The sequence below is a fragment of the Dermacentor albipictus genome, chromosome 5 (genome assembly GCF_038994185.2).
Source record: "Dermacentor albipictus isolate Rhodes 1998 colony chromosome 5, USDA_Dalb.pri_finalv2, whole genome shotgun sequence".
NCBI lineage: Eukaryota > Metazoa > Arthropoda > Arachnida > Ixodida > Ixodidae > Dermacentor > Dermacentor albipictus.
The window spans coordinates 122827040-122842214 of NC_091825.1; the positions used below are offsets into that span (position 1 = coordinate 122827040).

Below are 15175 nucleotides of genomic sequence, written 5' to 3' on the forward strand. Positions count from 1 at the left end.
TTCATTAGTTTCTTGTATGAAGAATCAACGCTCCGTCAGCATTTTGAGACATTCGCAAACACCTTTTGTTCGCGATGGCGCGTCTGGCAGCTTTTTTCTGGAGCTTCCGGTTTTGATGATTTTATACATCTCATCTACCAACTGCTTGCGTTTTAAGCACTCTTCATGACTCTGGACCAAGTTGAATCGCCAGTCCACTCACGTTACGGGTGATACTTTCTTGTCTCCAGCGACGTTTACATTGTCCATTTTCAAAGCGCTACTGTACGCTTTCGTGGTGTTAGTTGTTTGCAACACTTCTGTCCTGTTTCACCCTGTCTTGCTCGCGCTTGCCACTTTTGTGCCGCGAGGAAAGCGCACGCGGCAGCCTCCGATGAACTTGGGTGAAGAAGCAGGAGCTCGTGGTTGATACTCGAACGATCACATCAGGAAGTATCGAGGTGGAATATTGCAAGCGATGAGCAGAACTCATGTACGCGCTGATGATAATCTTAAACAGCACGTGGTAAAGTCCTAACGACATTACGCATTTTCCGAATCCGCAATTAGCTTCGGCAATGCATCCAGCGAATTGCCTTTTGAAAATTTTCGGACATTTCTCGTGCAAACTTCTGCAGACGGATAGCTCTGTAAATGTCCCAGCATCACTCAAAGACTGCATTTCGACCGGAGAAACGTCCTATGTAAAATCGAAAACTTCTAGGACACTGTTCACAAAGGGAATCAGCGCAGAGGAATATTGTTGCACTAGTAAAGTTCCTGAGGTCCAAGGGCCTCCATGACAGACTTAATTAACGCAGCCTGCTATATAGTGTACGTCTTTTAATTTGTCTGTGCTCGTCTCTCGTGTTCTTATCTCCGCCTACGGTCTGTTTGGTGATTGATTGATCAACGAATTTTATTGGCGCAAGGGCCACTTCCGGCCAAAGAGCACCAAACACATGCGGTGGAACCCCTACTTTTCTTTCTCTTTTCATTCCTGTGCCCCCTTCCCGACGTACAAGAACTACCACTGATTTTTCTATTGACGTTCTTGTTGTTCCTTAGATGTATACCTACTGCAATATTCAAAGAGCCCCTAAAGTACGTTTCTTTACGGTGGTGTCACAAAGGCTAAGCCTGCCATATCTGGTGCTATTCACACGCTTGCCTGGTACTATTTCTTTTGATTCAGCCGTTCATGTCTTAGTTTTATCACACCGCACACCCCGTTTCCCGTTTGAATTATGACCAAGCGGAGTTGCCCTTCTTGGTAACACTTATTTCTTACCTTGATTCTCGCCTCGTGTGTGTGCTCCATCGAGCATTTGTGGCTTTTAGTTTGCGCCCCAAGCATGTTGTGCATGCTGCAAATGTACCAGAATGCAGAAATAAATACGAATGAATGAGTATCCATCACAAAGGCAAGAATCACCTAGACCGCTAATTGTTGAGATCAAGGTGTGCCTGCAGCAAGGACAGCCTCCAATCGGGACATTACGCGTCGTGTGTTCTGCGCAGCCTTGCCCGATAATAACCACGATGTATTAATTGGCAGCTGCTTTTCTTAGCTTAGACGTCTTGACAGAGACATTGCACGTTATTTTACTTCCAAAGTTGCTTTAAGACGACATGTAATCGCTCCATGACGACGCAGGTAGATATTGTTAGAAATTCGTGCTTGAAATGCCCACTTTACCTGCAATTCCTCTCCCCATCGTCTCTTGAAGCGATTTGGCGTACAAGCATGAGCGAAACGGGCAGGTGCGCTGCAAAAGCGTGGCGCTTTAATTCGGTTGGCCTCACCATGCTTGGCTCCTTGATTCCACGTGCTATCAGAACGACAAGAATGCTTCGAAGCTCCGGGGCGGCCAAACTTTCCTCGGCCACTTTTGCACGTCACGTTTTCGCCGCATACCACCGCGGCTTTAATGTGGCCATATGTATGCGGCTCGAGGAGCCCGCGCGTCGAATTTATTGCGTGTCTTTGTAGGCTTCGCCTAGTTATTTAATTACGTCTAATTATAGGCCTGGAAAGCTTGTTGCTTGTTCATGGGTACACTTACCGGATTATTGCAGTAAAGGCGCAGTAATGACACGTGTCCTGGGTCATTCCCCATTTTGCGTTGAATGCTTCCCAATTTTCTCTGGCGTGTAATACGCCGCGAATATTGAGGGCCTGCTGAACTTATAGCGCGTCAGCATGGCACTCGGAACGATTCGCGAATACTTATGGTACGTAAATTTTCTCAGCAGTTAACGTGGGGACTCTTGCTGCATGAGGACGTGGTGTCTGTATAACTACGTCGCAGTCGCAGTTATTCTGTGGCTGCAGCATTCACAGCAAGCGTAATTGGCAGCGCCATCCTTCTTTTTCTCTCTTTTCAGCAGTGGCATGTCAAACGGGCAATGCCTTTTATGTCCATCGTGCAGGTGCTTTCTCTAGCAGCTGTGTTAAGCGGTCGCATGCGCTCTCTTTTAAAGTTGATGCTCTCAATTTTATTGTGCTTGGTTAAGCCCGAGTATGCTTACCATAAAAATTCAGTGTTTTCCACTTTGCCTTTTTAAAGCGAAGCTATCTTTGTCTCTTTCCTTCAGTTTGCGGGTCCTAGTAGAAATGTAAGGGCCGGGAAAAAATCCGCTAAGACTGAAACAAAAGAAGAAACATTATTTTTTTAGTTTTTTAAGCTCTGAGAATGTGAAAAAAAAAGAACTTTAAAACTTCCACATCATTAATTTTCATCATCTGCTATGTAACATACGATTCTATAAGCGATGACGATGATGACAAGAGAACAGCAGCCCACTTTTCAAGGGTGTTCACTACAGGCTTTCCGTTTCGTTTTGAAAACGTAGGGTAGTTTTCAAACTTCGCGGAATGCCTCTGGTAAAGGGCTGGCGTCAGAAGCTTTACGAAGCACGTGGAACCATTAGCCTAGTGGCAAGGCTTTTGTACTAATGAGTGACGGAGATCTATTAAGTCTGGGCTGCTGCAGATACCTTCCCAGCATCCAAATACCTTCGGGCCATTTGTGAACGAAACCGGGGCACAATTCATTAAGCGAACTTACGAACTTACGTTCGTAAGTTTGTCCCAAAAGGAGGCCTCGCAGCTCAACTACTAATGTAAGTTTGACCTTGTCGTGGACCAGGACTAACTTACGTTCGTAGTTCAACTGCGAGGCGTTCTTTCTGAGAAAACCCGTATGGGCTTTCTTAATAGCTTCGCACTGCAATTCAGGTGGATGCCACTTTTTCCCTTTCATCATTAAGAACTTCTCACGCTTTCCTTTTTTTCAATAAATGAAGAACCCGTGACAATCGCTGTATTTTAGTTGGATGCTTTCTAGGTGCTCTTGGGGCCATTCATTCCGGTATTCAGTAGGCTGAAGTTTTACATCCATAGGAAATATATCAAAATACGCTAAGGAGCAGCGATGTGTTTTCTTCATTCGCTGGTGCCTCCTTCCGCGAACCGCTTTAAATATTCTGCAAGGGCGTCGGGCTTTCATCTCGTCATTTTCTCTGCGTGCCACGGTCTTGAATCTTCGTCACTTTGTTTACTAGATCGCATTCAATTATTACTGGTTTTTCCAAGCAGTGCGCGTCTGTGCGCCTTTCAAATTGTCAAATGCCCCACTGCGGCCTCAGAGATAAGGCGATGTACGTTTGAGATCTCGGAGGCCATAACTAAATAATTTGTCATTTGTCTACTGGGATTCGGCGCATGCGCAGTCGCACACCGAGAAGCAAGCGGATTCCTACACTTGACTACCAGGCTTAACAGACCTTCATCCACCACCACTACTGTGAGTGTCTCGATCGAGCAAGACAGTTACAGCCCACGCGATGAGGTTTCCCTCTTCCTTAGCAGTTCCTCGCCCTTCAAGAGGCGCTCCCAGAGTAGCTAGGCTGCAGTACATTTGTGGTGAAGGATGAGTTGTACTCATTGTTCACCTCATCATATCAGTTGTCTAAATGCAACAGAACCAAAACCAAGATGGCCAAAAGCCCGGAGCGCAGTATGGTGCGCCACAGTCAGTTTACCTCGGCCACAACACACCATTTTGGCTTCGCCGCAATTCACGCTCGACAACACAGAAGGCGTAAAAAAGAAAACAGACATTTATTTCACTTGCTGAAATATACACATTCTACTCTCTTCTCCACATAAACTGTCAATATGCGTGAATATACCGTTGAGGCAGTACTTTTCATCGAAATATTTATATATACACTTTTTTTTTTCATCCAGACGTCTTCGTATAGGTGTAAAACTGAACATGAGTATATAGTGAATCTGAAAGCTTACAGCTGCAAGCGAGCGATCGTTATACAACGATTCTCTTCAAGATATGTCTGCTTTGGGGACAAACAATACTTTTTTTTTTCACGTCGACCCCCAGAATCACTGACACAGAACTCATAAAATTATACACAGCGACACTGCTTCGTGTTTCACCGTGAAGGCTCAACACGTCATGCCAAAGCGAAACCATGAAGCACTTTATCCGTCGTGGTAGACCATATATTGCCGCAAGTAGCTCGTCTTCACAGCGAAATGAAACAGCGTATAGTGCGGTGATTTAGAATGGCACGAAATTAATTCAGGTTAAGGCTCTGGCCCATTTTTTTTTTCAGGAGATGACTTAATAGAACGAAATGAGTCACGGCAGTTCAATAGTGGTGCGTAATATTCAGCTGCAGGTGTGAAGCAGAGCTTTCTTTTCTTCGAGTACTACATCTCCAGCGGTTTACTGGCAATATTGTCAGTTGAAAAAATCCGTGGTGGGCAGGAGAAACTTTGCATATATTTCGATGCAAACAAACACGTGCGTGCGTATGTCACGTCTAAGTTAACACAAGTTGTAACCATTGGGATTCAGCTGCCAAGTTTATGTGACCAAGTGCATTTAGGTGATATGCGTGCTATATTTCTCATTTCATGCATGATATGCCAAAGTGTAACGGGTTGCGCCAATTGTGCATGCAAGGCAAGCGCCAACGTGATATGTAAACTGTGCAGAATGCTTTGAAATGTCTTAAGATTGATATGCTGAGAAGCTCAGAAATTGCAGTTCGTCATCCAGCGATGCCAGATACTTTCGGCAACCTTTCTGTCCTAAAGAGATGCGGTCGCGGGAGTTGTCTGGACCTTATAGCAGCAACCAGTGAAAGTGCGTTCATGTGGAGGCATATCAGAGTACCCTGTTACATGTACCCGCTTGTACACGGGAACACTCAACGTAGGGATAACATTTGATCACGCTGCCGTGCATTGCAGCTCTACATTAGTCACGCGTTGGTGTCTGTTTTAACATTGTGCACAATCTCCGAGATAAATGGGAAGGCATAGCCAACAGTGTAGAGGTACTACAAAAACATATGCCGTAATCAGGCTAGAGAGGTGTAGTGACGCATTCGAAATAGCCAATAGCTAAATTTTCCAGTGGCCAAACGGTTAGATGTGTCAAGATGCATGGACAATGTTGAAGGGTGGCGGCGATACACAAAGATTTCAAAAAGAGAGATCCGTGTCGTCGCAGGTTAAAGCAACGGTCCGCCGAAGCCATTGGTTCACGACTGTAGCAAGGAGAATAACGGAACAAAATTCAACCTAACGTCATTCGTAAGTTTTCTTCACCAAAAAAGAAAGTCAAACCGTTTAAATTAAATGTCAGGTTGCGATGTGACATGTTGGCGTAATTGGCACCGCGGTTCAACAAAGGGCAGTTTGGTATTTCAATGTGATTTTACCGGCAAATTCCTTTTTTCTTTGCACAAATGTAGTGGTGAGAAAGGTAAGTCGAGAAAACCAAACTACCGTCGTAGCCTTACACAGCGATTCCCTTTAATGCCCCTTCAAATCGAAAAAGGAAGTGCCCAGTGTATAAGCTATCAACGTGTAACTTTGATAGATGTCACACTTGATAACAATAATGCGCGGATAAATTATCAGGCGTAGTGAACATCTCGCATGAGGCACACAATCGTAACAGCGTTGGGAAAATATATTGCTATAGTTCGCTTAATATCAGTGCGGGAAACAAGAACACTCGACATTAACACCGGTGAAAATATTTTACTGCTTTCCTCAACTCATATCTCACTGTACGCTGGAAACAGTGCCGGTTGTGTGATGTGTTCTATGAGTATACATATGCTAGAATGAAAAAGTTATGCGATATGATTAGTTTAAATATTTTCCTTACGACCTCAATGTTTCACTACACATCGGCCAATTACTGATAAAGCGATTTTGAAGATGAACGTACCTCCCTTATTGAATGATAAACCGCAGTAACACCAAAGGCTTGTGCTTGGTGTCTCATTTTAGGACTCGGAATCACCGTTCTAACTGCCGTTGTTTGGGCCCGGAATTAAAATAACAGTGAGAAGTTATGCTCATGGATATGTATGGGTCATCACACTTTGTAAAATTTATTAAGATACAAGCGTTTCTTAAGCGTATGGAGTGATTCTCTGTCAGATGGCTAGATGGGATCTTTCACACTGTAGTACTTAAGACTGTATTGTCCGACACCAAAATTCACTACACCAGCTACTTTATCTAACGACAAGTTCACTGGATACACGTATGCAAGCGCTGGTTTCATTGCAAAAGCTTCAAACGTCATCCAAAACAGCAATATGGCAGTGACACATAACTGAGCTATCAGGAGATAACGCCAGATCACTGAACTATGAGCGGACACTCCTGATTCTGCTCTACGCTTTCGTGTGCAGTAGATCACCATTGCCGTAAGACATAAAAGATCCATTATATTATTACAGCAGCACAGTTTTAAACGTTAGACTCACCATCGTTCCATGTGCCCACGCTAGTGAGACCTACTGGCTTGCAGAAGCTCAGCCCAACAACCTTTCTCCCTCTTCGTTTCTCTCTCTTTCTCTCAAATCATGCCACACTAAAATGTTCTCAAGTTAGCGATCAGGCATTTTGTTCTTACCATCATTCTAGTCGTAGAAATGCAAAGCTCTAGTCTGGACTCCAAGTCAGGCCTGAATTCCAACCACGTTTATTCAAATAGATGTTCGAAAGGTGAGATCAGGGGAATGAAGGGGGCCATGTTTCAATGGAGAAGCAACGGCCTCAAGTTTTTGTCGTTGTCGCGAGCCAGCATCCTATTCGGGGCCGACTTAACGAGAGCGATCAACAATACATTTTTTTAAAATAATTACAACATTGCCTAGAACACGCCAACGTGCTTAACCGTAGATGCACTTCCAGCTGACCGGCAGCACTGATTAAAAAGCATTGCTTCCTGTATATTTCTAGCTTAAACGCTCTTACTCTGGGTTCTGCCATACTTTTAGCAAGCTTTCGACGATAGTTGAGGTATTGCTCATATTCACACTGTTTCTGCGGAAAATTTTCCACCGTAAGATATGCTAAGGCTGTAGCCAAAGACAAATTGTCAGTGCTACAATACAAGACGTGAAACTGATATGAACAGTCCATCCACGTACAACGGTTCATTATTCGATAGCCTTCAGGCATATCAGCTTTGGAACATGGAAATTGTTTGCATTGGCAGCGAGCGCGGCGGCAAGTGTAACCACCGTCAATGATGTCATGTGTGTCAGTTCTCAGTTGCCTGAAAGTAGTTACACTTGAGTTTTGCAAACATTTTCTGGTAGGATGACTGGACACAAATGTGCAAAGCTGCCCAGATATATAGCAATTGCCAATTGCCAACGCGTCTTTTCTATGAACGTTGTATGCGCTGCTGATATTTTCTTAAACTCTTAGGTATGTGTGGATGCAGCAGAGTGAAAAACGCTGGCAAGAGTCTTGGCAAGTCACTAATGTGAATTCCATTGCAACGCTGATGATTGATATGTGCAAAAAACTCATCCAGTATATCGCTGCCTATTGGGTGTATAAAGCGCCATAACATTCGTCGCTGTACGTCGACTGAGGATGTGTTTTTTCTAAGCGATTTCACATTCACGTTCTTAGAAGTTGACAAATAGTTAAATAAGGTCAGAGAACACTCAACGTTTCAACAGGATGCGTTACAAGACATTTAAGTTTTGGCCGTAACTATCTGAACAAGCCATATACTTAACGTGGGCCCAATACTCACGCGCGTGTTCGTGTGCGTTCTGGTCCTGAGCCAAGAGCAACAGACGAGGTGGCATACACATATAAATGATTGTGTATCACTTTTGCCTCACAAATTGCCCATACGCCTCCATCGTGATGCACAAAGCTTAGTACATTTGAACACATGGGCTTTTGTATCCCCTGAGAGAAGGTTTAAATATTTTGCTTGACCCAAGAGTCTAAGAGGCTGCGCTTACAAAGTGCACTCGTGTGGGTCTCGCGGAGCCCGAGGCAATCACTATGTCGTCGCACGTTGCTCATGAGTTAGCAAGTCCAGCGTCACTTTGCATCCACAAGCGTGCGCATGCACTTGCATGAGTCCCCACCGCAACAATTGCTGCAGGAGTTTCTCCATTTTGCCGGGTCACGTTGCGTATGATGTCATCTCGTCACAACGTTGACACGTGCACAGTCTAATCAGATGTTCACCGAGCGAAGTGAGAGAGTCCTGAACCATCTGACGTATGCACAGAGTCGAGTCAAGATGGTCGCCATGCGTATCCAGAGTCCTGACCCCCTTCGACGAGCGCGCACTATCTTACGAGTTGGTCACGGAACGAAACCCGTACTCGTCCTCCAGCCGCGTCGACCTGTCACCGGACCATTCCTGCTCGAGCGACTTGGATATATTGCGCCTTTCCTCCTGGTTGCGCACCAGAGAGTACAGGTTGCTCCTCTGCTTGGGTCGGTGACCCGGTTCACTGGGCCTCGCCGGCAGGGGCGGCGGTGGTCGCTGGAGCTCGGATGCGACGCTTCCAGCCGAGTTGACAAAGTCGTACAGGACCTCCTCGTAGACGTGGTACTCCGAATCCGACAGGGGCCTCTGTGTCTGCTGCTGCTGTTGCTGGTGAACCGAGATGGGTCCTGCTCTTGAGCCACCGATGTGAGTGTCGCGTAGAGGCTGTGATGAAGACGTGGCCGCTGTTGCCGTCGCCACGGGTAGCTTGCTGGAAGAAGTCTTGGCGGGTCGCGGTTCCGTGACCTTCTTGTGCTGAAGGTCCTCGATTATCTCGAGCATGCACTTGGCGACCTCGTTGAAGCGGGACTTGGCAGAGCGCATGAGAGTAGGCTTGGGAGAGCCCGGCTTTGCGCTGTTGGCAGTTGTGACCGCGTGAGCTGCCGAACACCGTGGCGTGGGAACAGGGTGGGCTGTGCTCTTCTCTGAGCGCGAAACCATTGGTTCCGCGGAAATCGGAGGGTTGTACGTGCCCAGCGCCGGCGTCAAGGGGCCCGCTTGGTGATGCTGCGGTGGCTGGTGCGATTGTCTAGCGTGACTTTGCGAGCGCCGGCTTGGCTCGGCTGTCAACGTTGCGTGATTGTGGTCTTTGGAGGACTCTTGGCATTTGTCTGCATATGCAAGAACAGAAAAGACAAGTCGTTAACATGAATATCTCAACTTCAATACTCTGCCTTTCTGTTATGAAGGATTACCTTGTTGAACAAACAATTGCTAACTCACTAGTTAGCTTCTTTACATCGGGCCTCCTCCTCTATAGTGCTTTACATTGTTCATCTTTATTCAGTGTCTCTTTATTGCAAGCGCATTCGTTCTTATAAGTTTGTCTCATGCAACAACAAAGTTTTTCAGCCTCACTGCCGCACTGTGGGCATGAAGAATTGCTGACACCGTGGCCACGGCTTAAACATCAGATGGTGCTTGAGAAACGAGTTTAGCTGCAGGCGACTCACCTTTCAAGCACTTGACCTTGGCGACGCTGTATCCTGCGTTCGAGCGGTACTTCTCCTCGACCATGGTCACGTACGTGGACGGCGGGAACCGGGCGTCCAGGTCGTAGTAGTCGGGTTTGCCTCCGCACAGGAGGCTGTCGATCTCTTCTTCCAAGGTGCCTCCGCTGTCTGGCCTCTCGAGGTTGGCCCGCAGGTTGGCGCACAGCGGGTCTTTAAGGATGGGTTTGGCTCGCGTTCCGGGAGCCTTGGCCGGCGAGCACGAGGGCGCCGAGGTCAGCTTCTCGGTACTGAACCTCACCGTCTTGTCGCCCGCCGAGCCCGCTCGCGGACTGCCGGTGCTGCTCTTGGGGCTCACCGGCGACTCGCAGCGGGCGATGGCCGTCAGCAGGGATTGGCGCAGCTGCATCAAGTGGTCCAGGTCGGCATCCAGCTCCTCCTGTGTCGGCTTGTGACCCTGCTGTCCTCCCGCGGTCGCGGGCGCCGCAAGCCTGGCCGTCGCCGCCACTACCGCTGCGGGCTGTGGCGGGACGACGGCGGCTTTACCAGGAGGCTTGGCCTCCGCTTCGTAGTCCGGGATCTCGGGCGTCGGGCAGAGACTCTTGTAGCCGCTGTCGATGGAGCCCGCGTACGCGATAGACTCGCCGTCGCTGTGCTGGCGCGCCTGGCGCCGCTGCAGGTACACGCTGGCCAGGTCGTAGTAGTCGTCCGACTCGCAGCACGGGTCGTACGTCATGGAGCCGATCGTGTCCAGCAGCGGGTTGCCGGAGGAAGACAGCGAGCTTCGCTGCTGCGGCTGCTGCTGCTGGCTGCCGCTGCTGCTGCTGCTAATGCTGCTTCCGCTGCTGCCGCAGGCAGCGTACGAGCAGCGCTGGGACATCGGCCTCTTCTTCCGGCGAGCGCCGGGCGACGCCGTCGGCGACGACGAGTCCCGCCGCACGTCGGGCGACGACGGGATGCGAACGGGCTTGGGTGCTCGCGGGGCCGCCGTTGCTTGCGCAGCGGCTGTAGCAGCGGCCGCGTCGCCTCCGCGCAAGCTACCGGCTGCGACGGCAGCAGGCGCTGCAGTGTCGTCGGCTGCGGCCGGCGGCGGTTGTTGACTCGGCGGCAAGGTGTGCTGCTGCTGGGCGTCACCGGCCGGGTGGTCAGTCGACGGCAGCGTTCCTCCCACGACCACGTCCTCGAAGGTGTTGTACATGTGCCACATCTGCCGGGTGAAGTCATCCCCTTGCAGGCTGAGTTCCGCCTGCGTCGTAAAAGAAGACAACGGGCGAGAGTGTCAGAGCTGATTGAGGGCGACCGCGCAAGCTCCGAGCCACCAGTTCCCCCTTCCCCCCTTTTATTTACAACCGCTCATCAATACAAGGCGTCGTATAACTTTCCCTCCTTCAACCTCGTCTTCTCGGCGTGTACCTGTGTGCACACCGCTTTCTGTACGGCGCTGTCCGGCGCACTGGGTCCCACAAAGGACATCGGGACGCCGTAAAGATTTCGGCCTCGCGAGACGAAGAGGATGAGAGGGAAGGCGTACACGTCAAGTCTTCATGCATCCCAACGAGAATGCCGCAACGGCCTTTTGAGGCGGCGGCCCATGACCACTGGGAACACTTTCGCCTGCGTCCCCCTGGCTGCCATAAGCGTAGCTCCGACCAAGTGTACACGGCGTTGCCTTTGAACTCGTGTGATGCAGTAGTAGTTGCATCAAGACGGACCAATCCTCTATCTGAGCCGAGCAACTTAAAAGGCACTTCTTTAAAAAGCACTGCACACGAATGCGCTCCGAGGCGAACTGCCTAAGAAAGCAAAAGCGTATACTGCACGTATGGCAAATGTGATTTAGTGTATAAGCAATCGAAGTTAATTGAAACCTGAAGTGCAAACGATTTATTCTTGCGCGCAATGTCGTAACTATTTGTAACGCATGAAGAAACGAAATAATTACGAGAGAGCATTGCGCAGCATGGGTGAAGCCAAATGCATCGGCCCAACAAGTGATCGTAACGTCATGGCGTGCGGTGTGTTTTAGTTATCCCACATTGCAGCCAGGCCTGCAGTTCACTGTAGCAGAGCTACGATAGGGCAGTGGAACAAGTGCGCATCGATTAAAGAGTACCGGAAACCAAACATTCCAGGTCAATATGCCGAGTCTCATAGGTCATGTGTTTGGCTGATGCTGCGAGGGAAAAAGCGAAGGTAAATAGTTCCCTTGCCAAGGTCGGCTACGTGACGTAATGCTATCTTCTAAGTTATTTTGTTCCTTCATATGTAAAGGCGAATAAATTTCAGGATACAGAAATAAGTTATCCAGCGTGCGTTCACGAAAATTTGTTCGCGATGTGTTTGGAAAATGTTCTTTCGCCTTATACACATATTCGTTGACAAAGACTATATACGAATATAGCGGGAACCTGGCAACAGCCATTTCTTCTCTTTCTTTTTCATTTGTCATATCGCTCAGGACTATTCCTGCGCAAAATGTCGAGCAATCAAATGTAGAGCTGATCAGCTAAACGGAAAACAGAACAAATGTAAATCTTGTATATATGCAGAGCTGAGGTTCCCGCTCGAGACTCGGGAAATAAAAGTTTGATTCGTTTTCTCCAGGAATAACCAAACTTTCTTCTGTCTAATAAATGAGAATAGACTTCTGAAAGGATAACTACAAGTATGTATTGATCAAACGTTGCTACTTATTGCACCTTATAAAGAGCCCCAGCTAGTTATAGTTAAACCACTGAGCACCAGTCTCCTCCCTCCCTTGCCCTCTCCCCCACCACTCATCGGTTTCGGTTTGTAAATCTACATAATTTAATTACCTTTCGTGCTCGCATGCTCCAGCTATAACACGCTATTCCTTACTGTAGAGCGCAGGCCCATCGACAGTGCCACGGCGCTTGGGGACGCCGAAATGGCTTTGCAAACATTGTCGAGGAACTGCAATCAATGTTTGATCCGCGCTTCAGCAAATGCGCTTTTCCTACAGAAACTTCACGAGTTAGAAACACGACGCAGACTGTGCTCCGACGAGTCTGCCAGGGCCGCATCGCGGAGAGGCTTTGTTCTTTTTTTTTTTTCGGGAAATCCGATTACAGACGACGCGTCGCAGTCGCAAACGAAGGGTTTCCAAGCCGAGTGCGGCTAGCGTTCGCAGCCTAATTACAGGGCGGCTAGAAACGCTCCCGTCGTCGTCGTCGCTTAACTCCGTAAATCACATTTGCCAGCGGACGCCCGGGATTTCTGTCCGTATGACCGTGCCTCTTCGTCTAGGGGACAACACTTCGCAGTCTTACAACGGGAGGAGGGGGCAGCGCCGGGGGTGAAGACGAAGGAGGAGTTCGGTGATCGTACTTTTGAGTACTTCTGCGCGGGCGAGAGTTGGACCCGCGTGTAAGTGTGCGGATGCGCTGTGGCGTCGGTTAGATCCCAGTGGAGGTCATCGGCCTACTGTTGCTTTGCTGTACTACTTTGCAAAAACTTTACCGTGCGCTTCTTACGCGTAAAAGACGGCACTTTTGCAAAGGTAAAGTTTGTAAAAAAAAGTTATATTCGGTACTGGTCCCTAAACGACCGGGCCTGCATTTGGCATTATCGTGACGTTGTGATAAAAGAGAGCAAAGCTTTCTAACCCGGTGTAGAAGTAAGACTACCTTTGATGTCATTGCCAGCAAATCGTAACAAAAGTTTATGAAGAAGCAACCCCGGTTGCTGTCCAAGGAAGCGTTTAGCACGTTTTGGGAAGGGGGTTATTTGTGGCACTATGTTGCACTGTGTATTATGTGTGGTGCTCCCCTCTCCAACATGTTAGAGTAAATCTACACCGTGCCTTACTCAAGTACGCGGTAGCGAACCGGTACTTCGAGTGCCACTTCCTCAAGCACCAAGTCGGAACCGCCTGCGGCGTTTTCGACCAATGGCGCAGCGTCTCAAGAACGACAGCGTTTAAAGAATGCTAGCTGTCACGAAGAAAAAGTGCGAGAACGCTCCCCTTACCACTGTGCCAGCGTTCGGTACTACATGGTACCACCGGTACCGTGTCGCGGAGATATCGTATCGCAATGCGGCTTTTACCGATGTTAGAGTGCACTAACGGTGAGATCGGCCTACGAAAGCGTCTGAAACACTCACAAAAAATCGTGGCTAGTTTCCAAAGAAAGCTAAACGCATAGGAAAGAAAAAAAAGAACAAAATAAAGAGTACTGCGCGCGTTTCTTCTCACAGTGTTCGCGTGTGGCAGCCGTTGTGACAGCAACAACGGATTGAGGCAGCGTATCATGACGTCATGGTACATTCATTTCCTGTATACCGAGGCATGTCCTGTAAAACGATGTATTTAGTGCGTTATTTAGGACGTTTGCCAGTATTTTCTCACATGGTTTAGATAGCTTGGAACTCCTTTTTGGCGAAACAAATGACCGGTCGATAATGTGTCTGTATACTCCTCTAAAAGGGCACTAAACGGAAATTATAGATAAGTTTATACTAACACAATAGTCTTTAGGAGTTTTATTGTGTTCGTTTGGTGAAAAAGGAGCTTTGGTTTGTCCGTCAAACAGTCACGTGGCAGTACTGTTGGCGCCATCTCGTGAAACGCGCCAACCAGAGCCCGCCGAACTACAACTGCGACAACTACGTTCACTGGCTAACTGCTGATGCAAAGGCGGCGGTAACAACGATCGTTCCGCGTGTAGTGGATTTACCTTTCGTTCTTCCCCTTCTGCGCAAACAATGAAATAATCCAGAGGGTCTCTAGTCCGATATGGTTAGGAAAATGTCGGAAGATGGCGCTACCTCCACTGCAGCTGCCGTCGACGTCTCCTCGCGTGCTCCGTTATTTCGTACACTCTAATAGATTTATGCGCGAGCTAAACCTCTCCATTTTCGCAGGCAGAATTTCATTATTCTCTAATATTTAATATACAAATATATCTAAATCTATAAGCTGTATATAGTCGTCGTCGTCTTCACACTGCTGGCCTTTCGTGATCGCACATATTGTGCCGTAGCAATATTATCGAGGTTGAGAGCGCCATTTCTTTAATTTCGCGCCCGAGAATGCCGCGCCTACGAAATCAATGTGAAATTCAACAATTTCAAAGTGTTTTAGCGTGCTTCGTGCAAAAACGCACAGGTTGCCAGGTTTTCATTCCACTCGCGTATCTGCTCGACGACCCATGCCGCGCGTGACCTTGATATGTGTATCGCTCTAAACTACCATTCTTGCTTGGGTAGCGCACATAAAATCAAAACACGAGAAAGAATACGGGACAGGCGCTGGCCTAACAACCGAAAGTTCATTTTTTTTTATTGGAAGTAAAAGATTATGTGTACAGTGGTTACGAAAATCACGTGGATCCCGTGTAAAAAAAAAAATCACGCATT

At 48.1% G+C, this 15175-nt stretch overlaps 1 protein-coding gene across 2 annotated transcripts in view; it reads right to left on the reverse strand.

Moving 5' to 3' along the window:
* Positions 1–4086: 4086 nt before the first annotated feature.
* Positions 4087–15175, reverse strand: part of LOC135911635 (nucleolar and coiled-body phosphoprotein 1-like) — a 179982-nt gene continuing 168893 nt past the window's right edge. For both annotated transcript variants that reach the window (XM_065443976.1, XM_065443977.2), the window contains 2 exons: positions 9800–11042; positions 4087–9457 (listed from right to left, as the gene is read on the reverse strand). In XM_065443976.1, coding sequence (XP_065300048.1) covers positions 8649–9457; positions 9800–11042 — 2052 coding nt within the window. In that variant the 3' untranslated portion in view covers positions 4087–8648. The remainder of the gene's footprint in view (positions 9458–9799; positions 11043–15175) is intronic.